Source organism: Martes martes, assembly GCF_963455335.1.
Source record: "Martes martes genome assembly, chromosome: 11".
NCBI classification, from domain to species: Eukaryota; Metazoa; Chordata; class Mammalia; order Carnivora; family Mustelidae; genus Martes; species Martes martes.
The window spans coordinates 97,071,862-97,099,312 of NC_137899.1; the positions used below are offsets into that span (position 1 = coordinate 97,071,862).

Genomic DNA, 27,451 nt, shown 5'->3' on the forward strand with positions numbered 1-27,451 from the left:
AATAGCAAGACACAAGAAATCTGGGAGCCTGAAGATTTCCCCTAGATAGTTGACTGTTTATCCAAAATATGGTGGGAGAAGAGGGGGTAAATAGAAGAAAGCAGATTATGACGTTCAGGCAAAGTGGCAAAGAACATAACAAGGAGACTGACCGGTGGATAGAAATCCTCGGATACCATCTGGTCTCATATAGAACTGAAACTTTCTAAAATTGTAAATGAATAAGAATTCAGGCAAACATACAAACCCATTATGATCTTGAAATGCTTCCTGGAATAGGGACAAATATCATATACCTTTTTGGGAAAGAAAACTGGTTGACCAACTTCAGGCAACTCCTTCTCAGTGTTCCTTCACTCAACAAATATTGAAAATCTGCCAGAGAGTAAGCTTAATCTCAGATACATGGTGAGATCAGGGGCAGGCTTTGCTTTTTGTGGAACACCTGAAGAATTGAGAACGTGAAGTATGATTAGCTGGAAGATATTTAGTATGGCTAGAACCAGAGAGTATTGGGGAGATACGATGAACCTGGACACAGGTGGATCCCAATATTGGAAGGCATCATAAGCCATTTGAAGGATTTTGGTTGGGGCATATCTTAGTCAATATGAGGTCACTGGAGAATTTTTATTTGAGTTTATTAAAAATTTTTCAAATACATGCACAAGGTAAAAAATTAAATAGTACAGGAGGACTTGAAATGAAAAACACAGTTTCCCACCCCACCCCTTTTAACCCTAGACCGATTTCCTAGAAGCAATGCATTTAACAATTTCTATTTTTAGATCTTCTGTTGACTAACTTGCTAACATTAAATAATATGTCTGGACAATTCTTGACTTATTAACTTTAGACAATCTTTAATAATTAATTTCCCATTACAAAAGATAAGGATTTAACTGACACTACCCCTGGCTTTCCTTTGCTTATCCTTTCCCAATTTTTTAATAGATATGCCATTTTTAGACTTTTATTGATTTAATTTATAACTTTGGACAGTATACTATCCTCCAGTTCTTGTCCCATTAACTGCAGACTTTATCTTCTCATTCCTACTGTGACTATCTATGTAGCCCCAATCCTCCCGCCACTTCTCTTCCCCCAACCAATTCTCAACCTCTTTCTGCTCTCGTTTCTTAACTTGTCAGGATTAATTATTTTCCATTTCAGTTCTGAACAAAACAGTAACCCGTTCATGTTTTGTCTCTAGGCTGATCAGAACACTGAATACCAACAAACAGCATCCGCATTACTTTGGCTAAGTAAATCATGTTTACTGAGAGCTGAGTAGGAACTAGGACATTTTCTCCCATACATATTCAGTGTTCATGAAGCGTGTGCTACTTGTCAGGAGAGGTACCTACCGCCAATGTCCAACTGAGGCTCTTCTTACATCCCATGAGTTTTTGTTGTTTCACAATTGGACCTGAACGTCTTGACACATTTCCGTTTTCTTTTTGCTGAGTAAAGAATGTATGTCTCCATACTCTCAAACATTCCAGCTTCTAAAGGAAACTATGGAACAGAATGCATACTTTCTCCAAAGAGCCCGAGACGGTGTACCCTCATCTCAAATGGGTCTGCTAGAATGACACATCCTGCTGGACAACTGTCGCTCTAGAGTGAGACATCCTGGGTGAGATCCATTGTTTTCTGGGTTCTATATTTTCCTCTTTCCTGGGTTTCCTTTTTATTTTGTCAGAGAATTTCCTCAGTGTACTTCCTCAGAAAGGATTCGAAGTAGGTCGACTGAAAAGTTGCATGTCAGAAAATGTCTTTATTTTGACGCTACTTGAGGCAGTTTGGCTTGCAATAGTGTTCCGAATACAAAAATCTTCCATAAGCGAAGAAATTGCTCCACTGGCTTCTAGCATTCAGTGTTGCTAATGAAAAATCTGCTGCCAGTCTATTTCTTATTCCTTTTTTGGTTGAGCTCATGGTGATGACTTAACTTTATTTTTTCTGTGGACACTTCTAATATCTTCCCTGTATACTTAATATTCCAAAAGTTCACAAGATTCTGTCTAGATACAGGTTTCGTTGGGACCCCTCAATCTGGAGACTTGGTTCTTTCTGTTCTTCATTTTTTGTCCATTTTACTTCTTCACCTATATTTTGTTTTCTCTTTTCCAGATAGTCCTAATACTTACATATTGATTGTCTAGATCTTTTCCTTTCCTCATTTTCTCTGCTATTTCTTTTTGTTCTATATCTAAGGGGCTTCCTTCAACTTTATTTTCCAGCCTGCCTATTGGATATTTTGGGCAGTTTAATTTCACTTTCAAGGGCTCTTTTTATTCTCAGTTTCTCCTTTGTTTGTAGCATTCTGAGCTCATCTTACAATTACACCTGCAACCTCTCTGAAGAGACAGATTTTAAAGTTATTCTTTCCACGTTCACTTTGTTTCCTCTAGAGTTTGTTGTCTTTTTCAGGTCTCCAAATTCTAACTGGTTATTTTTCTTACCTGCTCCTCCCATGTCCTCTCCCTTCAACCCCCGATGCCCAGAGACTGGGGATTCCTAGCTGACTATTTGCATTTAAGAATCAAGTGACTGTTAACTGTTACAGGGGTTGGCATGGGTGTCCCCTGCCAGTGTATGGTTGGGTCTGTTTCTCCAATAAGCCTCTTCTAGGACTAGAAGCATTTGGGTCACTTGAGCAGGGAATTCCATAGTCAGAGAATCAGCTAATAGGCTAGGGGGTCACTTATTTCGACAAAAAGAGAAATTTTGTTCTGGGACACCAACTCCTACCTCTCCTCAGGGAGTTTATTCAATATCTATACAAACAGTAACAAGAACAGTAGATTTTTAATGGATACCAATAATGGTCTGCCTGTGTTCTAAGCACAGTGGTTGGGGTGGGGTAGGATGGGTTTCACTTTTACAGCTGGTATATCTCTTTATAGACTTTTCAGGTGCTCACGTTTCTTTGGGATTATGTTGTTCAGATCAGCTTCTATTCTATCTGAAAGATACCTTCAGTCTTTCATTCATTTTCATGCTTCATCCACTTTCTCTCTTCCAGAAATGTGTTGAGATGTTCTTCACTTATAATCAAATCTGTTCAGTTTTCTTTGCCGAGATGTTTTCAGTTCTCTTTTGCATTTCTTGACTTCAATTTCAGTGGGGCCTGGGGAGGGAGGGGAGGTAAACTTATACGCTCAGTTCATCATCTTATATTCAAAGTCCCACTGGAAGCATTCAAACAGGGGAGTGACATGAATAGCTTCCTATTTTAAAAAGGTCCCAGGGGCCATAATGCTAAAAATGAACTAAAGAGGGTCAGGGTGGATACAAATATTATTCTAGAGGCCTAAGAATCTGATTTCCTTGCTGAGAACATGCAATGTCTGTTCTGGGAGTCAGGTGCTTTACCAAAATGACTCATCATTCAAATCCCAGTGCACTACGAGAATGCTTTCATGGTGTGCTAGTGATGATAAATGAAACCTGAAGAAACCGTAATCTAAAAGACCTGGATGATGCTAAAGTGGTCTCTGTCTTTGTGAAGTACCTTAGGAGCCTACCTCAAGTTCCTTCTTTGAACTGGCATTTGGGAGAATCAAAGGGACTTTCTGTTCTGGTAAAACTGGATGAGGGGTGAGTACAAGCAGGCAAAGAGTTGGCAAGTAGGGACATAAAGATCCTTCTGTTTGCTGGCTGGTTTCTTCACTAACTCATTTATTGCACATGCAGAGTACTGTAGTTACAAACACCCATTCTGTAGTCAGAGTACCCAGGTTCAAATCCCAGGTCTACTATCTATTAGCAGTGTAGACTTAGGCAATTTACTTGATCTCCACAAAACTCAGTTTACTTATTCCTAAAATGGGAGCAATAAATTTCCATCTCATAAGACTATTGTGAAGATTAAATTAAACAATCTATATGAAAGAATGAGTATTGTATTTTGCATTGTAATCAAATAAAATTTTGGGTCAGTCTTATCCAGTTATCTGGTTCATAAGTCAAGATTTCTCTGTGTGACTTTATCTGCCCAACTGGAAATGAACTCTGGGCAGTGATAGGAATCTGTGTCACCACGGAAACAAACACCATGCCTAAGCCGGATGTCCATCGTTTCTAAAGACAAATGCTCGCCTGGATTTGTTCTGATTTTTCAAGTGACTTCCACTCATAATTTAATCAAAGAAGGAATTCTACCTGAAAGATGGAACTGAATAAAGAGACCAAATTCCAAGTAGCTATTAAGACCCCTGTTATGAATTTAGAGCCTGTGGATCCTGTCGATCCTAGAGCTTATAAAGCAATGGACCCCAATACTTCCAGAAGCTGATGTATAAGATGTAGGATGGGATGGACAGATCACATTGCATCTGTGAATGCCATCTAAAGGGGCAGTCTCGCTCTGAAATGATTGATTAACGTTAATTAGTAATAACGGCAGCTGGCATTTTCTCAATATCCACCAACAGCCAAGCACTGTTTTAATTCCTTTTAGAGGGAACTTAAATTTAATCCTCACAATAATTCTACGAAATAGATCCCATTTTATAAGGAGTTTGTCCAGAGTCATGTGACCAAGAGGTGAAAGAACCAGGCTTTGGATGCAGGGAGTCTACTGTGAGAGATGATGGTCCTAACCTCCAGGCTATGGCGAGAGAAGGGTTGTGCTCAGCTCACTGCTCTGTGGACCAGCAGAACAGAGAAGAATCCCTCCATTCACAATCCTTTCCAGAACTATCAGTCTGAGTCTTCAGGACAACCCTGAGAGGAAGGCATTTTTGTCCTCATCTCACACAGAAAGAAATGTGAGTAGAGATTACAATGACTCTCCCAAGAGCTAATGCTAGCTATGCACTCTTTCTACTATACCAAACTGCTTTTCAAGCTCCTTGAGTACTGCCCAAGACACAGAATATCAAGGAACTGTCTGAGTATCCTGGTAAATTTGTGTTTCAGTGGATTCTATGGTCCGGTTTTGGGAAAAACTCGTCAAAAAACAAAAGCCCAGAGAGTCCTCGGCAGGTCAGAATGAGCACCACCCCCAAGGGCCATGGCCCACAGTGGTGAACCGAGGGCTGGCACAGAAGCAGATGCCAGAGCTCTCAGAACCAGGCCAGTATGGGGCCAGGAGGGAATCTGATAGCTGAGAGCAGAGGAACGAGACCCATAAACAAAAGGTCTGTCTCCTAAGAAATTCTGATTCCCCGTTTTGCTGTGTTCTTAACCCACTTTGTAGAGATGGAGCTATCAGGTATTAAGATATGGGGCCAATGAGCCAGGAGGGCAAGGCTAGAACCCTAAGAGACAGAGGTCGAGGAGTGAATCCCCATCTCTGCCTACCTCCCCAAACCTCTCTACCTGCCACCTCGCTGGGCACTCCTTACATCTGTGTGAGGAGGTATAATTTCATAATATTTTCCTTCCATTCAGGCAGGTAGGCCAGGCTGGTAGCCACTTCCTTCTGGATAGGCCAGGCCCAGGCCTCAAAGAACGGAGCCAGATTCTTCTGCACTTGGTGGGAGAACATCTTCACCCACAGATTCATTTTGTCCACATTGTCTGTGGGCAAGTTGGTCTGGTTCCTATACTCAGTGAAGAGACGGATGAATGGCTCCCAACCAAAGGCCTCCTGTAGCTGGGGAGAGAAAGCAGCAGCAGAAAGAGACATTTAATCCACAGAAGGAAGTCCCAACAAACACTGTAATCAACTAATAGAATGTATTTAACCCCTAAAACACTGGTTTTATTTCTGTTTATTTCTGGTTTTATTTCTGGCTACTCGCTCTGTCTTATCTCAGCAGGGCGTGTGAGTGAGCACGGCGCTCAGCCCAGAGCAGACACTCAAGAAAGGATGGCTGTGGTGATCCCTGTTAGGGTTATTGTCAGGATTTACCACCTATGTCATTATTCATGTAGCTCACTCCATCGTCAAAGTGTCGACAGGGTAGCACACAAGGATTTAAAGCTGGCCGAAGTGAAAAAAATCCTTGTATCTTTCACAGCTGCAACGTTAAACCCCCCGAACTGGGGAACTGTCCCTCTCTCCCTCACCCTGACATAACCTGCATCAGTCCCAGGTCTGTGCCAATCTGTGAGGCTACTGACGTGGCCTCTCGGAAAAAATGTGAGTTCGGTAGAAGCACAAGACGATGTACAGTCTAGGTGGACGGAATGAAGTTAAGTAAGACATGATTTTAGGAAAAAGCAGTTGTCCCGAGGCCACAGGGAGTAGCCCGTGTGTGGCCCGGTTATGGCTCTTTACAGTTAGGACGACGCTAGCAGTTCTCTGAAGCACCCTTAGCTGGATTTCACAGGTGAGCAGCTTTTGTTCCTGGGGTGAAACGGCCCAGGGAGGAGACTAGAGTCTCTGGGTAGTTTCGCTCTCATTCCCAGGGCAGTGGGTACACACAGAGAGGTATTTGGGCAGGTGGAAGAATCCGGCTGGAGAGTGAGTTCCAGAATCCCAGGTGGTGAGACTCTGCATGGTGGCCTGGGAGCTGCTCCAGGGACTGGGACGAGGGAACTGGGGTGCCGGACAGTCATTCAAAGGCAGAGGCAACCTCATGTGGAGACCAGTGAGGAATCTTGGGTTGCTTCTGAGGGAGAAACTGAGGCAGTTTCTAAGGAAAACAACGGGTCCCATCCCGTGATGTGTGGTTGAGGGGGTGGGGGGTATGGACAGGATGTTTGGTGTGAGATAGCTATTCCATGACAGGGTTTGGCTTCAGTCTCTGGTAAGTCTGGCTTTAAAGCCAGCCATGGTAACAGTACAGTACTCTCTTTGCCTCTGCTTTGGTCCTTTCATGAATCTCCTCAAAATCATCGTGTGAGGGTATGGCTAGGACAATTGAGTCCACTTTGGGGTCCCCACAGTGGGGTCTCCCCATCCCCATCCCTTCTTGCCCAGTACCTGTAGATACGTTTCCAGGGCAGTCCACGCATTCCAGTTTTTCACATTGGGACCCTTGCCCAGGTAGATTCGGACTCTCTTCTCCCGAACTGGGGGCCACAGAGCAATATTGGCGCGACCTCGAGGGATGCCCAAGACTGTTTCGTGCACGTAAACACACCACAGATTGCAGGTGGCCTCGGTGGTGTGGGGGGGGAACTCCCACTCCTGCCGCTGCTGGTTGCGGCCGAGCTCATGGACGGGGCCCCACAGCCCCTTGGTTCTGATGAGCTTCTCATTGATGAGCTCTTGCACAGATTCCAGATGGCACATGATGGGGTACCCCGCATGCATCCAGCCTGCGAATGCAGGAGGGAGGAAGAGGGGTTAGAACACACCCTCCTGTCTTTACCAAGACTGCCAGAACCCCGTAATGCTCAGAAGGGCAATCCACACTGACCCACCAGGGCTCTCCACCATCTTCTCTTTCTGTAACGGTGCCTCCCCCTCACTCTGACCTGAGAGGAGTGGGACTGGTGCACGTTACAAATAATCCTTCACGTTACTCTTCAGCTTTTCCACTTTTGTGAGGGTGTTCTGTCCTGTGAACCTGCCTCATTATACTCTTTTCTCAATATGGAGAACTCTTGGATGGTGGTTTCCCTTTTTCATTACTAAGATACAGTGTTGCCCACATTGATGCTATTTTATTGTAATCGTCTCTGTAAGGCAAGAAAACTGGGGTCTAAAGAAATTTCCAACGTTTTCTCATTTCCACAACCCTGATTTGTTAGGCTCTTGACCCACTGGCAGAGATCTCTTCTTTCTGTGTCTTCTCAATGTTGTTAAATTACTTTTCCCAACAACTGTGACCTGGGGCGAGACCCCCCACCCCTTTTACTTTCTCCTTGAAGTCCCCGATGGGATCCCTGTGAAATCCTAGCACTTTGTTCCTATGCTATTCCAGCTATTGGAAGACAACCCTTGACATGCCAACTTAGATTGTTCATAATTTCACATACTGCTCACGCACATTCCACAGCCTGCTCTCCTCCGGTCCCATAATCCCATCGTATTTCCTTATGCCATCAAAATATTACTTTAGAAAGTGTCTGTTGGAGGTGCACACGATATATTACTTAACCATTCCATACTGTTAGACACTTAGGTAGTTTCCAATTTTTTGATTGGGGGATTTGGCTGAGTCTATTTTTTAAAATACATATTTCCCCCCCTTTCAAGACTTACATCTTCTATGTCTTGCTAGAAAAACATTTTTACCATGTTGGCTGCCTGCTGCATGGCTCTTGAAAAAAGGGGCAGCATGCACAGAGCACCCACCAACTGAGATCTGCACGTCAGCAACGATCCTCTGGGGCAGACGCAGAGGGAAGGGCTCGGCCCCCAGCCGTGCCACAGCCTGCATCACCTCGTCCCAGAGGCGAAGCAGCGGCTCCGGGTTCTCCAGCGTTCGGAGGTTGGCAGTTGGCACTGTCAGGATGATGTTGTCTGTAGCCAGCTCTCCCCAGGGACCTGGATTCTCCTGGATGCGCCTCTTCCACTCCTCCTGGGAGGTCTCCCCTGGGAAGAGAGGCCGTAGGGCTTGAAACTCACTTTCCCAAATCCCTAATGTTAAAACATCCAACTTGAACCCCAGAAAGAGAACACCGAGGTCATAAGTGACCATATCGCCCCTTTTATCCTTCTTCTAGGAAATCTCCAAGAATGTGGTTTGGTCTTCATCTCCTTGGCCCAAGCGCTGAAAATAAGGAAACTTAGCTTCCTCCCCTCTACCAGCCCGGAGTTTCTCTCTTCCTACAGCAAACAGCCCCAGATGATCTCCTGACCCAGCTCTCCCACTCCCTTGGGGTTCACCCCACAGTTCCCACTCACCCAGCTTATAGTACGGGGCATGCACAGCCCCCTTAACAGTGATGGGCACAGAGCCCAGTTTGCTGCTCTGCGGCACGATGATATAGAGCAGGCCACCCCAGAGGCAGGTAATGGACTTGGTGGGCTTGTCCAAGCAGCACCGGTTAATCACGAGTGGACCTCGGAACAGCTTGCTGGCTCTGGTCAGGTCATCCGTGTGGCAGCCAATCTGTATCTGGAGCAGAGAGATTTCCCCCACAAAGTCACCTCGGGTGTGTGTAGGTGGAAAGGGAGGGCTTCCAGGAGGTGGGGACAGGAAAGGTCACTGGGCCATGACCCCGTGGTAGCCCACACCATTCCATCATTCTTCGGGGCTGTGTGGACCGAAACATGTGTAAACGTCCTCCCAGGAGCGTCAGCTCCACACAACGTCGTATTGAGACGCTGAAGTGAGAGGCACCAGGTGTAGCACATGGACTAATACTGAGGAGGGCTGACTCCCACACAGGGCCCCTAGGTGTCTCTGAAACCCACAGAATCCTGGGTTGCCTACTTTGTTGTGGTGACTGGTCATCTTGGGAATGGGGCAGAGGGGTCTTACGGACTTCGGGCCTTTGCTGACTGGAGAGGAGCCCCAGGGGGAGGCAGTGTGACAGTCTCATGAACTGGAGGGAGGATTCAGTTCCTCCCATTGGCCAGGCGCCCCCTCCTGGGCCCATGGAGTGGCTCCTGTACTGGGTGGAGTCCTGGGATTGTTCTCCCAGGTTTATGCTAAACAGGTTCCAGAACGAGAGCACAGAACAGACCTTACCTGTCACAACGACTCTCCAGGGGAACAGAGCAGAATGGCTACTTAATTTTCAAATAGAGTGTGTGCATGGGTGTGAAAATGACGGAGCTGGAGGGAGACTGGGGGAGCAAGGAACAGTTTTCAGTGTCATAGGAAAGAGGAAGAAAGACCTTGCTCCCCAGTGGGAGATCGGACAGGCACAGAAAGGGAACTGAGATGGACTGAACACTTCTGTGTGCCAGGGCACTCTCCATTTGGTGCCTCTTGTTTTTTTAGTTTTGAAAACATTTTATTATTATTTTTTAAAGCAGGCTCCACACCCCAAGTGGAGCTTGAACTCGTGATCCTGAGATTAAGGGTCATATGCTCTTCTGACTGAGCCAGTCAGGCACCCATTTGGTGCCTTTCTTATTCTCCACTCTGGGACATAAGAGAAAAGCACAAAACTTAAGAGCCAGGAGTTGGTTAGGTTTGAGTCGTGGGCTCTGAAATGTATCATATCTACTGGGTGATTGATTGGAGTAATCGTGGACACACAATGTTAACATTAGTTTTCAGATGTACTAGATATTTTCAATCTACCTACACCTGCAGCTCAGTTGTCTCATCCTTAAAATGGGGTAAAAGTACATGCCCCAGGTTGCCAATAGGGTTTTTATGAGGATCAAAAAAGACGGTGACCGTAAAAGCAAGAACATTTGGGTTCTGCGTCAAGTGGAGATGGGGTACGGCCTTACCTTCAGATCAGCAGAGGCAGCGGCTTCAGGCAGCGAGACCTCTATAATCTGCCTTCCAGGAATGTAGAGCCCGGTGCTCATCCAGCAATATCTGGTGCCTGCCAAAGCACAGAAGGGCCGACTTTATCCCTCCTCTGTGACACCATCTCCATTCAGCTCTGCACAGCTCTCTCCCTTCATGCTATTCTGACTCAACTCTTGCAACTGTTACCTAAAGCCCCCACCCCCATCTCCTTGAAAGTGCATGGCCGAGAGTGGAGATGGCCTTCTGAAGTCATCAGGCCCCACTCCCGCAGCCCCCACGCTGAGCCCTCCACCCCCAGGGCACCCCACACTGAGCGCTTTGTCTCCTCCCTGTTCAGTACCTGGATTGTTGCAGTTGACCTCAACGGTGATAGGAGACTCCGAGGGGCGCAGATAGGGGCTGCTGTACATGTCTTCAATTTCTGGCACTAACAGAGAGAGGTCACTTCCAGAGTGGGCCAAGCCAGTGGCCAGGGAAAGCATAGCCCCCCTGCAGCAGTCATTGATAACGGGGTTCTCTCGGGTTGCGACTGGGAGCCGATACCGACTCAGCAGCTTCCTCAGGAGCCGATGCACAGACATATATGCAGGGATCTCTTCGGCGGGGATCTGCAGGAAAGCTGCACCGTCTGGCCCCAGCTTGGCCAACCAGCCCTTTTCCACATTCCCTCTTTTCCTGCCCATTATGACCTGGAACTCGGCCAGAGTGGTGCGGAAGTGATAGGTCCTTATCCCTGCTTTAGGCGTACGGAAGGGCCCTGGATTAAGGCTTTGGCTTGTGATGCTGATGCCAAAGGGGTTGAGGAGGAGGTTTCCTGGGAACCGAGCCAAAGGAGACACTCCAGGGTTCTTGAAGGCCCACCACCAGGCTTGGGCTCCAACAAACAATCCCCCACCCTCAGCTACAAACTCCTGCAGCTCTTTGACCCCCACATCACTCACGGGTTCAAAGCAATAGACACTCGCATCACTGGTCAGATGGGGCTCAATGCTGGTGTCTATGCCCCCCACCGCGAGCAAGCCGCTCAGTGTCCTGAGTTCCGTCTGCACCACGATCTTGCCTCGGCGGCCCCCATCCAGCCAGCGAACAGCATTGAGCAGAAAGGGGCCCAGTTTTCCCACGGTGAATAATACCTTGTGGCCAGTCACAACCACCCGGCCCCGGCCATAGCGAGCAGCCGCTATGACACAGCCGTGGTAGGAATCTAACCCCAGGGGAAAGGCTAGAGCCCCGTGCACGAGAAGCTGGGAGGGGAAGCAATCCGAGTTGCTGATGTCCAGCTCTGAAATCCCATGCAGGAGCTCCTCTCTGTCCTCGGAGAGATCATCTTCACAGCTGCAAAAGATACAGGTGTTCTCTATTAAAGGAGTGATCACATAAAGCTCTGAGAAGAGCTCCAGGCATACAGCAAGTGTCAGCTTTACTAATATGATCACTTTTAGCTCTCTAGGGAGAGCTGGGAGAGCAAAGTAGACAAATCTGACCTCACTGGGTGTGCAGGCTGGTCTGAGGGAAGACAGACGGACATCCATTCTGCTCTGCCCCTGCTTGGAATGCAAATCCTCCAAAGGAAATCTCATAGGAAGCCCTGCTGTGTTTACCCAGTATCATGTCTTAGCTATTCTAGATTTAAGGGTTCATTTCAGCCTTTTGGGCATTATATAAATAACTGAATGGGCAATCATGTTTTCATTCTTATAAAGATTATTTATAAATTTTATGCAGCCAATTTTCAAGTAAAGTCAACGGAGGGTTGAGTTGGTGGCACCACTGAAGAATCACTATTATTTCAAAAGGTGGGTCAGGGGAGCTGGCTGGCTTCAACTCTAGTGGAGACCCTCTTGTTACCTGAACCCAAACGATTGACTATCTACACCCAAACTCCACCCATTCATGGATGGCTTACAGGAGGCCCATATCCATGCTATAAGGTGTTTCTCAGTCCATTTGGGCCTGTCTGTGGGCATCAAACCCCTGTAAGAAGACCTCAGGACACCCATATCCCCCAAATGGGAGATGCAGACCTGGGTACCTAGTGGGATCATTAGGGGGGAAGAGGTAGAGTGACCTCTAAAACCTGGAGATCCCAGAACTGGCTATGCCACTTTTGTTAGGTAAACATTGGCAACATACAGCCAGAAGGCAGTGCATGCCAACACTGGACAATGGGAGTCGGGTAGACAGCATCACTGTGTGTGTGTCTGTGTTGTGCTCTCTGTGGCTGCAAGAACCCTAGTTAACTGAAGGGAGACTGTGGTGCTCTTAGTAGGTATGATCCTTTCCTGAAGACAAAGGTATCACCCTACGAGTGACTCTCCTGCTCCTCGAAGCACTAACCACTGAAATCATTCAGCTGGCTCTTCTTGCTCTGATTCAAGTTTACTGAACCACCTTGTGATGATAATCTCGCTTCTGATGATCATCTGCCTACACAAAGAAGTCAGGGGCCAGGTCACGCAGAATGCTCTAGTTCTGTAATGTATCTATTTCTCAAGCAACATCTTGCACAGTCTATCTTTAATTTGGTGATTCTAAATGTAAAAATATTAATTTTTAAAATTTTTATTACTTTGTACCTGTATACAAAATTAAAAGAAAATGTGTTTTAATTCTCATAAGGGGTTCTGTTTATAAATTGCATGCAATTAGTTGTTTGACAACTAAGTCAGTGAAAAGATAAGCTACTATGTTTTAGATTAATACACTGGCATCAAGGTTTATATAGTAGCCTATTATGATAAGGTGGGTGATACTGAATGGGCAAACTTGAGGCCCAGACACCAAATCACTAGCTTATCATTTAGACAATGACCCTAGGTGAGGTCCTGTTCATGCTTAGCTAGGGGCACCCTCAAAAACATCTGTTTTCTAATAGCCATGTTATTTCTAATAGCCATGACTTCGGTACAGGGGAAGAGAAATTTTCGTTTCATACAAAAATGATTTTTCTTCATAAAAAATGATTTTTTTCTGAAAAAAAAATCTGAACTGGATTTTTTACTTTTCTTTCCCATTCTCTTCTGAAATGAAACAGAAGTTTTAAAATCAGAATAAATCCATGATTGCACTGAATTGTGAAAAGGGCACAATCAGTATACTGGGTTAGTGACAATTTATTGAAAATATAAATCAAATGGAATCAGACTGATCAGAAACTCATAAGCACAGAAGAATCTGTAACTGCATATATGTGAAAGAAAAAGATCAAGAAAAAAAGAATAGGGATTATGAGAAAATACTGAGATAATTATTACTGAGAAAATATACTTCCAAAACCAATAATAATCAACCTAGAATTTCAATGCCATTTAGCATTTAAATAAACAAGAATCAGCAAATATTTGATAAAAAGTAACAGCATGAAAGAGAAGCACCAAAATAACCTGAGAAAACCAACCCCCAACGAAGTAATAGTGATAGATGGAGTGCACTCCTATTGTACATCCTGTGGGTTTGGACAAAGGCATGATATGTGTCCATACTTACGGTATCACACAGAGTATCTTCACTGCCCTAAACACACACTCCATGTTCTGCCTATTCATCTTCTCATCCCACCCCTGGCAACCACTGATCTTTTTACTGTCTCCATAGTTTTGCCTTTTCTAGACATTATCTAGTTGGAATCATGCATTTAATATTCCTACCTGTCTGTTCACGGGTTATTGGCTCATTTCTTTTTAGCACTTTATAATACTATATTGTCTGAACATACCACAAATGTATTCACTTCCTGAAGGACATCTTAGTTATTTCCATGTTTTTGCAGTTATGAACAAAACTGGTACAAGCAGGTTTTTGTGTGGATGTAACTCATTTGCATAAATAGCAAGGAGTGTGATTGCTGGATCCTATAGTAAGAGCAGTTTAGTTTTTTGGTTTTTTTTTTTTTAAAGATTTTATTTATTTATTTGACAGACAGAGATCACAAGTAGGCAGAGAGGCAGGCAGAGAGAGTGGGGGAAAGCAGGCTCCCCACTCAGCAGAGAGCCCGATGCGGGGCTCGATCCCAGGACCCTGGGATCATGACCTGAGCCGAAGGCAGAGGCTTTAACCCACTGAGCCACCTAGGTGCCCCAAGAGGCTTTAACCCACTAAGTCCCACCCAGGTGCCCCAAGATGACATCTGTACATCTTGGTGAGGTGTCTGTTAAGGTATTTGGACCATTTTTTAATTGGATTGTTTTCTTATTATTATTTTAAGATTTCTTTGTATATTTTGGATAATAATATTTTATCAGATGTGCCTTTTGCCAAAATTTCCTCCCAGTCTGTGGCTTGCCTTCTTATTCTCTTGACATTGTCTTTTGCAGAGCAGAAGTTTTTAATTTTAATGCAGCCCAGCCTATCAATTATTTCTTTCATGGATCTTTGGTATCATATCTAAAAAGTCATAGCCATATTCAAGGTCATCTAGGGCTTATTTCCTGTTACCTACTAGGAGTTTTATAGTTCTGTTTTACATTTATATCTGTGATCTGTTTTGATTTATTTTGTGAAAACTATAAGGTCTGTGTCTAGATTCATTTTTTGGCTTGTGGATATCCAGTTCCATCATCATTTCTGAAGACATCCTTTGCTCCATTTTATGACCTTTCCTCCTTTGTCAAAGATCAGATGACCATACTTATGTGTGTCTATTTCTGGGCTCTCTACTCTGTTCAGTTCGTCTGTTCTTTCACAAATACCACTGTTGATTACTGTAGCTGTATAGTAAGCTTTAGATAGTGTCCATCCCCTCCAACTTTGTTCTCCTCTAATACTATGTTGAACATGCCAATTTTGAAAAATCAACTTCATTGACACGTAAAATTCATTTAAAGTCTATGTCTTGATGAGATTTTGTTACAATTATACACTTGTATAATCACAATAAAAATATATAGCATTTCCTACAAATCAAAACTACAATGAAATATCACCTCACACCAGTCAGAATGGCTAAAATTAACAAGTCAAGAAATGACAGATGCTGGTGAGGATGCGGAGAAAGGGGAACCCTCCTACACCGTTGGTGGGAATGCAAGTTGGTGCAACCACTCTGGAAAACAGCATGGAGGTTCCTCAAAAAGTTGAAAATAGAACTACCCTATGACCCAGCAATTGCACTACTGGGTATTTACCCTAAAGATACAAACGTAGTGATCCGAAAGGGCACGTGCACCCGAATGTTTATAGCAGCAATGTCTACGATAGCCTAACTATGGAAAGAACCTAGATGTCCATCAACAGATGAATGGATAGAGAAGATGTGGTATATATACACAATGGAATACTATGCAGCCATCAAAAGAAATGAAATCTTGGCATTTGTGACAACGTGGATGGAACTAGAGGGTATCATGCTTAGTGAAATAAGTCAATTGGAGAAAGACAACTATCATATGATCTCCCTGATATGAGGAAGCGGAGATGCAACATGGGGGGGTTAGTGGGGTAGGAGAAGAATAAATGAAACAAGATGGGATCAGGAGGGAGACAAACCATAAGTGACTCTTAATCTCACAAAACAAACTGAGGGTTGCTGGGGGGAGGGGGGTCAGGAGAGGGTGGTGGAGTTATGGACATTGGGGAGGATATGTGCTATGGTGAGTGCTGTGAAGTGTGTAAGCCTGACAATTCACAGACCTGTACCCCTGGGGATAAAAATACATTATATGTTTATAAAAAATAAAAAAGTTAAAATTAAAAAAAAAGATTAAAAAAAAAGATTCACTTTTTCTCTATAAGGGTGTCCATTTATTCCAGAACCATATGTTGAAAAGATTATCTTTTCCTCATAGAATTACCTTGGCACCTTTGGCAAAAAATAATTGAGCATGGATCTGTGAGTCTATTTCTGAATCATGTAGTCTGTTTCATTGATCTGTATCCCTATCCTTATACCAATGCCATAGTATTTTGATTACTTTAGCTTTCTTATAAGCATTAAAATTGGGTTATGTTAGTTCCTTTCATTTGCATTAATTTTAGAGTCCATTTGAACTTTGGTTTGGATTATTGCATTGAATATATACGTCATTTTGGGGAAAGCTGACATCTTAAAAATACTGAGTGTTCTGATTCATCAATGTGGTGTATTTCTCCATTTCTTTAGGTCTTAATTTCTGTCAGTGACATTTTATAGTTTTCAGGGTATGGGTCTTGTAATATATTTTATTAACTTCATTAGTATTTCACAATTTTGTATCCTGTTTTAACTGATATTGTATTTTTAAATTTCAATTACCAATTTTTGGCTGCTAGTATACTAAAATGTAATTGATTGGGTCACCTGAGTTGCTCAGTTGGTTGTGTCTGCCTTTGACTCAGGTCATGATCCCTGAGTCCTGGGATCAAGCCCCGCATTAAGGCTCCCTGCTCGGTGGGGAGCCTGCTTCTCCCTTTCCTGTTCCCACTGCTTGTGCACACATACACACACTCTCTCTCTGTCAAATAAATAAATAAAATCTTTTAAAAAATGTAGTTGATCTTTCTATATTGACCTTGTATCCTGCAACCTTGCTAAATTCAATTATAGCATTTTTTGTAGTTTTAAGGAATTTTTTACATAGATGATGATGTTTTCTGCAAATAAACATAGGTTTACTTCTTAATTTTTCATCACTGTGCCTTTTTTTTTACTTGCCTTACTGCACTGGCTGGGACCTTTGGTACAATGTTGAGTAACAACAGTGAGAGCAGGTATCCTTCCTTGTCTTGTTTTCAACCCTAGGATATTTCACCATTAAGCACATTCTTATCCATAGCTTTTTCAAAGATGGCTCATCATATGGTAGAAGTTCCTTTTTATTTCTAAATAAGATATTGTCATGATTTGTTATTGAATGCTGTCAAATGCTTGTGTGTGTGTGCATGTATTGAATTATATGGTTTTCTCATTCATTCTGTTAATTTGGTGAATTATTTCCATGTTAGAATGTTTAAACAGCCAGCATTTCTAGGTTAAGCCATACTTGGTCATGATGTAGTAACCTTTCTATAGATCCCTTTAATTCTTTTTCTTCTTTTTTTGTAATTTTTTTTCAGTGTTCCAAGATTCATTGTTTATGCACCACACCCAGTGCTCCATGCAATACGTGCCCTACTTAATACCCACCACCAGGCTCACCCAACCCCCCACCCCCCTCCCCTCCAAAACCCTCAGGTTGTTTCTCAGAGTCCACAGTCTCTCATGGTTCATCTCCCCCTCTGATTTCCCCCAACTCACTTCTCCTCTCCATCTCCCCATGTCCTCCATGTTATTCCTTATGCTCCACAAGTAAGTGAAACCGTATGATAATTGACTCCCTCTGCTTGAGTTACTTCACTCAGCATAATCTCTTCTAGTCCCATCCATGTTGATACAAAAGTTGGATATTCATCCTTTCTGATGGGGGCATAATACTCCATTGTATACATGGACCATATCTTCTTTATCCATTCGTCTGTTGAAGGCATCTTGGCTCTTTTCACAGTTTGGCGACTGTGGCCATTGCTGCTATGAACATTGGGGTACAGATGGCCCTTCTTGTTACTACATCTGCATCTTTGGGGTAAATACCCAGTAGTGCAATTGCAGGGTCATAGGTTAGCTCTATTTTTAATTTCTTAAGGAATCTTCACACTGTTTTCCAAAGTGGTTTTAATTCTTTTTACAATATTTTATTTAAAATGTTTGCATCTTTGTTCCTGAGGGATATTGTTCTTTAGTTTTCTTGCAGTGTCTTTCTCTGGCTTTGGCATCAGAGAAATACTGGCTTAATAAATCAAGTTGCAAAAATTTTCCTCCTTTTCTATTTTCTTTAAGGGTTTATGGTGGGTTAGTATTATTTGTTCTTTGAATATTTGATATAATGCATCAGTGAAGCTATCTAGATGTGAAGTTTTCCTTATTGGGACTTTTTTTTTCATTGTTGATTTTAAATAAAAATTTTATTTTAAGATTAAAAAAAAACATAAAAATTACAAATATAGTACCAAGTTATATAAGCCCTTCACCCAGTTTTCCTAATGTTAGCATGTTAACAATTGTGGTATGTTTGCCAAAACTGAGAAGTTAAAACTGGTAAAATGCTATTAACTCCAAACTTTAGACAAATTTCATCAGTTTTCCCACCAACATTTTCTAAGATCCAAACCAGGAAACCACATTGTATTTAGTATTGGGATGTTTTAAAATGCAATTCCAACTCATTTAACATATATTTTCTGTTTCTTTTTGTGTCAATTTTAGTAGTTTGTCTCTCTCTGGAAATTTGTCCATTTCATTTAAGTTGTCAGATTCATTGGCATACAATTATAATATTCTTTTATTATCCTTTACTATATGTAGGATCTGTATTAATCAACCATATTCCATTCCTAGAATTTTTCATTTGCATAATCTCTCTTGTTTTTGTGATCATTATATAGAGAGATTTATCACTTTTATTGATTTTTTTCAACTAACCAGCTTTTGATTTTACTAATTTTCCCTATTGTTTTCTATTTCCTGTTTCATTGAATTCAGCTCTCATCTTTATTATCTTCTTATTCTTTCCACAAATTTTGGGTGAGGTTTTCATTTTTGTTTAGCTTCCTGATAGAAAACTTATGTCACTGAATTTAAACTTTAATCTTTTCTAATAAAAGCATTTATATAAGGCATACTTTTCTCTTTAAGCACGACTTTAACTGCATTACACAAATTTTGACATGTGTTTTCATTTTTATTCAGGTTAAAATATTTTCTAATTTCCTTTGTAACTTCTTTTTTGACTTGTAGGGTATTCATGTATTTTTTAACTTATAAATATTTAGATATTCAAGATACATTAGAAAATAACTTTATTGTATACTAATAGGTAAATGGTTAAGAAACTTATGAAAAAAATCCAACTGTGAAATGCTCTACAGCTATTCTGAAAGATGATGTATGTTTATCAGGTGCACATGGAAAAATGTTCAAGATACATTAAGTGAAAAATCAAGTTGCAGATCTCTCTCTGTTTCTCTTTCTGCTTCCCCAACTCTACCACCCCCTCCCACTTACAAACACACATGCACACACACAAACGGAAGAAAAGTCAGAAAAGATAGAGTCCAAACTCTGGGGAAAAGAATGAATTAGTGCAGGCAGAGGGAGAGGTGGAGACGAAGCTGTTTTACTTTTTACTTTGCATACTTATGGATTATTTCAGTTGTTTTTCAACAAGCATGTATTTTGATGCATGTGCTGCCGAAGCGAGCACTACAAGCATGTATTTTGAAACTGAAGAAAGGAAACTGTTCATAAAAAGGCAAAGAAATCTGAATTAGCAATTACTCTTCTGAAGTGCCCTGTCTTCCCACTTAGATTTGCTCTCTAAAACTTCTTATTTTTTGAGAACCAGCTAATGCAATTTTAGTCTACATAATTAAGCATGAAGTGAGAAGGGTCGAGTAGGTGTTAGGGCACTATGTTTACCACCCCCCTCAACGCCTGGCCATGACCCTGACATAAAATTCTATAGTTAGCATTCTGAAAATCCCTAACATGTAACAAGAAATGACCTCCAACAATTTGTGGATCCTTATTATAAATAAGCTTATTATTAATATCCACTTAGATATTTTGGCTTTCCAAACTGCTTGGGAAGTCATAGTCATGATTATCTTCCATAAACTGACAGTTTTCTTGCTTCATTTGAATTAATTTCAAGTAGATTACTCAATTTTCAAAATTCTGAAATTTTAATGATCTGGAATTCAAAGACTCTGTGTGTGTAATATTCTCTTATGATCTTTCAAAATGAAGAGAAAATAAATTGTTATCAATGTGTAATGTTCATCAATTCAGGTTTCACAGGGGTGTTTTCAAGCCGAGGAATTTGGAGCATGCAGACATTTCAGGGTATGACCATTTGTACAACATTCTTTTCTATGCACCTCTGATGACTTTGAGTATAGATGGGAATCACTGTAGATGGAAAACCAGTCTCAATGACATATAGCCAAAAGGAGGACAAGGATGTTCACTCCAGCACTTTCCATTTAGAGGGAAAAAGAGGTGGAAGGATATGCCAAGGTCATGCTGCATTTACTGGCAGTAAGATCCCGGGTTTCCAGGTTCCAGTGAAACTCAGTATCATAGCCCTCTTCCTACAACAGTTGTTCAGTTTTTGTAATTCCTTCCAGGTCTGGTTACTGGAGATGTTTATGTGCTTTTAATTCTCAGGTCTTTGGACATTATTTTCTTGACATAAGAAACAATGCCTGGGATATAGAATGTACTCTGTAAATACTGGCTATATAAATGGATGAACAAAATACAGAGTTGAAACTCTTTAATAGAAGCCCGAGATTTGGGTAAAAATGAGACAAGGGACTATTATTCCACAGAGGACTAGAAAAACTATTCGGGTTGATTCTCGTAAAACCTCCCTAAGATTGATAAACTAATGACACATTTTATCTGCATCACATGTCTAATTCGTGGAGCCAATTCAGTCTCTGGTACCTGTTTTATTAAATGTATGAAGAGGTAAAATGTGGCAGTTAGTCATGATGATGCTCTCTCGGTTTGGTGGAGGAAGTAGGTAAAAACAGGAGTTAACATGCCAATACTTAATACAACTGGGACAACATAAACGACCATGATGATCAATGCCAGGTAAGTGTCAATGATTGGGAATGATATTCATGACATCATACTCTTATGTACCATAGGCTGGATGTAGAAATAATTAAAGTGTTCTAGGTACTTGCGCATGTTTCTTAATTCATTGAATCCTCACAACCATCCTGAAAGGTAGCCATTATTAATCCCACTTCAGAGATGAGGCTTAGAGAGGGTGACTGTGACACCAGGTTATAGAGCATGTACCAGACAGACCCTGGGAACTTACTGAAGCCTTCCTTCTCTAAAATCTGTGTTTTTTCCAGGTTATATGAATCCTGAGTCCTGCAATGAGATTGTGGGTCGTTTATGACAATGGACCCAGTGTTTCGTCAAATGAAATACTTAACAGAAGGTGAGTCTCCTTCTGCACATAAAGTACACCACCACTGACCTCAGAGCTGGAGGCACAGTAGAGACACTGAGGATGAAGATGGTAAGAGAGCAGAAATCACCTGGGGACTACAGGTGGCTTGGTCTTGCAGAGGGCATGGAGACTAGCATTCTGAATGCAGATGATGACTCTTTCCAGGCAGGAAGTGAGGGCAGCAAGTAGGAGGCTCATGTCCTGACATGAGTATTCTGTATTCTGGTATTCTCACCAGGCTAAAAGATCATATGGTTTTATTACTTAGGGATTTGTTTTTCTGATCACAAAGTGGACTTCCTCTGATAAAAATTTGATTCATCTTGATAAGATCTGCCACACTTTACTCTTAGAAGGGTGAGAGGATCCCAAGATCTTATTTAGAATTTAGTAAGAAATATGCAAGTAATAAGATAATCTGTCTAATAAAGTTATCTTAATTCACGCTCTCATGTTTAAATGAGGGTTTAAAAATAAATAAGATCCTTTGATGGAGTAACTAAATCCATAGGGGTTTTCAATCTGAACTTTGCTAAGCATGTGATGGAAATAATCTTCCTTCCTGAATTCTAATAGAAGCATCCTGGTATCTTGCATTGTCTAATGTTTCTAAACATTTTGAAGTTATTCTGTATAGTACTACCTATTACAAGAGTGGAGAAAGATCCAAATGCTCAACAGCAGGCAAATGATAAAATAAATGAGGCATTCTCACGAAGTGAATCAAATATAACTTTGAAGATTATATAGAATGAAAAATATTTGTGTGTGGAATTCAAAATAGTATGTATACTAAGATGATAACAATGTAAAATATGGATGAATGGGGAAAATAATATGCAGAAATGAAGAGTTGTGTTGTGTGTTTATGACCTATTACTTTTAAAAATGATCATTTAAAAAATAGGAGATATTGAAAAAGTGGTTTAAAAGAAGAATCATAATTCAAAAGTATTGGCAATTGGTAACACATACACACATAGACATATTTATATGTATATCAGAGATTTTAAAAAGGTAAGTGACAAAAAGTGAATCATTTGGAGAGTTAAATTTGGTTTTATGTTTTCTGTTTATGTCATAAAAGTATTTATGCATTGACAGATTGGAAGGTGTTTAAAATGACATGAATTGTTTTTTTGTCTTTTAGTGTTCCTAAATGTGAACTGAGCTAATGAAATATACACCTTATTAACAAAATTTCATAGAAAGTCTGGAAAGTAAAAGTTTAAAAGTAAAAATCATCTACCATTATTCCATGACCCAGAGTTCTACCCATTAATGATATTTTGACCTTTTCCTTCTATAATATTTTCTGCACATAGCTGTATTTTTTGACCAAAAGTGGGGACATACTTAACAACAGATTACCATCCTATTTTATTTCATTTACTAATATCCCCTAAAAGATTTTTTTCATGCCTTAATTATTCTTGGAAATATAGTTTGAATGGTTGATTATTAAATCTATAATTTATTTAGATATACTATTCTTCCCTATTACAAATAATGCTGAATTGCATATCCTTGTGTATGAATCTGATTATATCTGATTCTTTTTAAAAGTCCTATTAAAAGACATATTAAAGGTTTATTAAGGCCTAATTCACATAAAGTAAAATTCACTTGATTTACATTTATAATTACGGATTTTGATATATAGTTTGGCAACCACAACATCAGGTGGGAGAAAGATGGCTCAATGTCTACATTTCAGCTTTGGCTACGTGAGAGTGAATTTTTTTTTTTTTAAGATTTTATTTATTCATTTGAGAGAGAGACAGAAAAAGAGAGCACAGCTGTGGGGGTAGAGTAGAGGGAGAAGAAGAAGCATGTTCCCTGCTGAGCAAGAAGCCAGCGTAGGGCTTGATGTCCTGGGATCATGACCTGAGCCGAAGGCAGATGCTTAACCCATTGACCCACCCAGGTGCCCCAGTGAGAGTGAATATTAAAACTATGGGGTAAGTAGGAGAGAGTTTTTTGTTTTCTCTTTTTCCATACTAATCTCAACCCATGCATTTGATCAGTATTTCACATTTCTCTCTCTCTCTCTCTCTCTCTCTCTCACACACACACACACACATACACACACACACACACACACGCACACCCTCTTTTGCCTTTTACTTTTTATTCCATACTTCTGTCAGCCAGTCAGCTCAGGAAAATCAATACTGCCATCTTCAATCCATCCACAAGTCAAAAAATGACCCACCTAAGATATGGGTAATGCTATGCTATACCTAGCTGTATAAGCAAAAACAGTCAAGAGTTGTGATGCAGGCTTACCTAGTAAATAACCAATACTAATAACCCACAATCTCCACAACAGAGTCTGCATACTTCCCTTATAAGCTCTGATTTTTTTCTCAGAAATTAGTCTTCAAGGTGATTTTACATGTGTGCACACATATATAGGAGTACACATACACACACGTACAGCCTAACCCCCCAAGTTGAGAATCATTCATGACGAGAGATGATTGAGGCATAACCAAAGAAAAAACAGGTATGGTTTTGGTAGAGAAAAACATCTGTGAATGCAAATAGGGGGATTAGATTGTTTAGAAATGGTCAGGTCTTACCTCTCTATTCCTTAGGATGAAGATCACTGGTAAGCTGAAAATTTGATCAGTTTGGTCAATCACTATCGCAACTGAGGCACAATCACTATGCCTCAGAACAAGTGTGTCTTTCCTCATTCCACATGTGGGGTTTTCTTTCAAATGTCCCATGCCAAGAAGAGGCCATGGCCCATTCCCTGTGTGCCTACACTAACCCTGAAATCCCTTTCTCACCCAATCCTACTTTACTCTGCTCCCACCAATCAGAAATTCCAAAGCTCTCTACTCCAGGGATGCTGTGAGTTTTAACATACAATAGGACATGGCCTGGTACACTTATTATACTCCAGCTCTTATCTCCCCAATTCATCCATCCAATCATCAGCCAACAAGTGTTTCCTGAGCACCTACTCACCTGTTCCACGTTCAGCACTGTGTGAGGTACTGGAGTACACTGTGAACAGAACAGACTGGGCAGTGCTCCTACAGAACCTCCATGTAGCCTGTCTCTTTACCCATCACCTGTCTCCCAACATTCTCCTCATTCTCCTGCAGGTCTTTTGCCTACAGACATAAAATCCTCCCCGAACTCCTACATTTAGCACAAACAACTCATGCCATCTTTTCTTCTATATCACCTTCTGAATCCTCTAGTTCTTATTTCCATCCCAATCCCATCTGGCTGGATATTTCAAAGCCTTTTCCACAGCTCTTTAGACTTTGTCTTATGGGATCCCTTTATGTCTGCTTTCGTTTTCCTCACATTTCATTTCAAAGCAACCTTCTGCTGGGACCCTTCCTGGAATGCAACACCAGCTCTGGGATTCAGCGATATATTTTAAGCTAGACGCCGGGGAACATAAAGGTCACTAAGAAGTTTCTCTGCTCAAAGAGCTAAGTAGTCTGGTCTGGGGAGGCAGCAGCAATGGGGACCTTGATTCAGGGAGATCTTTTTGATTAAAGGTAACTCTGCTTGATTTAGGGGGAATCCATGCCTAAGTGGCAAGTGCTCGTCTGTTAGCTTGGGAGCAACCTAAAGACAAGAACCGTCTTTTTTAATGTGGGACCAAATCCCCACTGGGGCAATGCACTCACCTAACTAAGACTGGGATCTTGGGCATCTTCTTGGAGACTTTAAAGAAACTTGTGTCCCCTTTGTTGTCGGTGAAGTACACGCCGGCCACACTGGTCACGAGGTTGCCAGGGAATGTGAAAAGCACCCTTTCGTCGTCGCCCTGGTTGGCCCAGTCCCAGGCCTGGCCTCCAATGAGCAAGCCCCCTCCACGTTTCATAAACTTGACCAACTTTTCCGTCATGGTTTCATTATAGGCATCAATGCAGTAAACCCCGAGGGAGTCTTTCACTTCCGGCTCAATCTTCGCCTCCACCCCAGAACCCTCAAGGATTTTGGCCAGGGGTGCCAGGGATGGGTGTACACCAATGGGAGCCCCAGGGGAAGAACAGAGCCAACCCACTGCATTGAGGAGAAAGGGAGTGAGCTGGGCTTCTACCAAGTAGTCCTCATGGGACACCACCACCAGGCGACCTCGGCCATAGGAAGAGGCAGCAATGAGGACCTGGCCCATGTCATTCACCATCACTGGGAAGGAGGCCTCTCCAATTAGAAGCAATTCACATGGGATGGCATCTTCAGGGACATCCCAGCTTGTCACTCCATTCATAAGGGCCTCAAAGGCAGCAGACGGAGTTGCCATGGCTGGATCGACTTCTGTAAGAGGAAAGCAAAGACTCAGTTTGGTAAAGAATAGATAGATAAACAAATAAACAAAGGAGCCAAACGGTTCACTCCTCTCCTAGCGGGGGCAATTCTTCCCACAACGCAAATGAGACAGACTCTGTGAACTGACTCAGGGACTCACCAGGGGTGTCAAGGTATCCAACCCAGGAGACCTCATCACACCCTTCCCGGTCCTCCTAAACTCTTGCGGCCAAACAGAAAGAGCTTGACACTTTTCCATTGCAGAAGGAAAACAAGCAGAAGTGGAGAATGTGGGCAGAATTGTGCCCCCAAAGTGTTACCTGTAAATCCACCTCCTAGTACCTGTGAATGCAAACTTATTTGGAAAATAGTGTCCTGGCCGGTAAAATCAAGTTAAGATGAGGTCATGCTGGATTTGAGTGAGCCCTGATTTAATGACTGGTATCTTTTAAGAAACATCTGGACGCAGACAGAGACACACAGGGGAGAACGCTAAGAGAAACTGGAGTGATGCGTCTATATGCCAAGGGAGGCCAGAGGTTGCCTGTGAGCTCCAGAAGCTCTGGAAGAGGCACAGGACCGATTTTCCTTCAGAATTTCCAGAAAGAACGCCTTGCTAACACCTGGACTTCAAACTTCTCTGCCCCCACGACTGTGAGAGAAGCATATTTCTGTTTTAAGTCACCCAATTTGTGGTGATGTGTTACAGCAGCCACCAGAAACTAACACAGTGGTGCCTCATGCTGCCCCTGTCCCCCTCAGCTCCCACATTGATCTTATTCATCCCAGCTTGTGGAATCCCAGAGTATCAGTCTAGAAAGTCTGGGTCCTCATAGGATCTTCTTTGGTCGCAGTCATAGGTTGGGGAAGAGGAAAAAATAAGTCCTCTGTGGCTTGAATCCAGTCTCCACCAACCAGGAATTATGGCAGATTCTTCTTCCGTGTACCTTGTACCTGGAGAAAGGTGTGTATGTCTGTGGATGTGACCTCAAATAAAGCCTCTGCTTCTTCACCATGAGCTCCCTGCTCAGGTGCTCGACGTCTCGACGTCTAACTCCACTATGTTCGCTTTACTGATGCAGTTCCCCTGAGAGCAGATGTGTTTTCATTAGCGGGACATCTAGTGGTTGGCGTTCTCACTGACCACTCAGTGGCACCGGCCAATACTGCTGTCCTGTTTCCTGAGACTCTCACCGCCAGTAACGTTATGGCCAGAGCCAACGTCATCATCTTCAACCTGCTGACCCATTCACTTTCTATCCTTCCCTGACCTCTTCTGAAAAGGCAGCTATTTCTTGTGTTTTTATCTTTGGTTCTTAACATCTATCTATTTCTCTTGTCAGAAAATATGTTCATTCCCAAGATAATAGGCAAAGCAGTTACAAGCTCAGGCTCTTGGAGGGTGGCTATCTGGGCCTGAATCTTAGCTTTGTTTGCTTACTAACTGTGAGATAGGGCAACACATCTCAGACATCATTTCCTCATTCATTAAGTAGGGACAAAAGTGTCTAGCACACAAGGTTGTCCCAAGGATTAAAGGAAATAACAGGTTAAATGTCTTTCAATTACCTATTATATATATGAGTTTGTGTGTTGTGTTTGTGTGTGTGTGTGTGTGTGTGTGTGTGTGTGTATTTACATATAATTATTTGGTAAGAGTAAGCTATTTAACTTGCAAATGTGCATAAGAGAGAATTCTTTTCTTTTTTTTTTTTAAGATTTATTTTATTTTACAGAGTGAGCGAGTGAGTAGGGGGAGGGGCAGAGGGAGAGAATCCTCAAGTAGATTCCCAGCTGAATATGAAGCCCAACGTGGGGCTCAATCCCATGACCCATGAGATCATGACCTAGAGCCGAAACCAAGAGTCGAACGCTCAACCAACTGAGCGTAAGAGA

General features: G+C 42.1%; 1 protein-coding gene and 1 long non-coding RNA gene across 3 annotated transcripts in view; one reads left to right on the forward strand and one right to left on the reverse strand.

Moving 5' to 3' along the window:
• LOC308352240 overlaps positions 1–27,451 on the forward strand; it is a 200,727-nt gene that overhangs the window by 154,655 nt on the left and 18,621 nt on the right. For both annotated transcript variants that reach the window (XR_013967643.1, XR_013967644.1), the window contains exon 2: positions 21,171–21,259. This is a non-coding gene — a long non-coding RNA (uncharacterized lncRNA). The remainder of the gene's footprint in view (positions 1–21,170; positions 21,260–27,451) is intronic.
• Positions 630–25,553, reverse strand: TCAF1 (TRPM8 channel associated factor 1). Its single transcript, XM_080818341.1, has 8 exons — positions 24,931–25,553; positions 10,627–11,621; positions 10,262–10,359; positions 8,756–8,969; positions 8,204–8,443; positions 6,884–7,221; positions 5,332–5,608; positions 630–3,136 (listed from the first exon to the last, which is right to left on the reverse strand). Exons 1-7 carry the CDS (start codon positions 25,548–25,550, stop codon positions 5,354–5,356), a joined length of 2,760 nt encoding a protein of 919 aa, XP_080674467.1. The 5' UTR covers positions 25,551–25,553; the 3' UTR covers positions 630–3,136; positions 5,332–5,353.

Bases quoted from the DNA above. Each gene is read 5' to 3' on its own strand.
- TCAF1 (XM_080818341.1), bottom strand. From the start codon at position 25,550: ATGGCAACTCCGTCTGCTGCCTTTGAGGCCCTTATGAATGGAGTGACA. The intron at 10,360-10,626 runs GTACTGAACAGG...GTGCTTTGGCAG, and splicing joins GGTCAACTGCAACAATCCAG to GCACCAGATATTGCTGGATG. The intron at 8,970-10,261 runs GTAAGGCCGTAC...TCTCTGCTCCAG, and splicing joins CTGCCTCTGCTGATCTGAAG to ATACAGATTGGCTGCCACAC.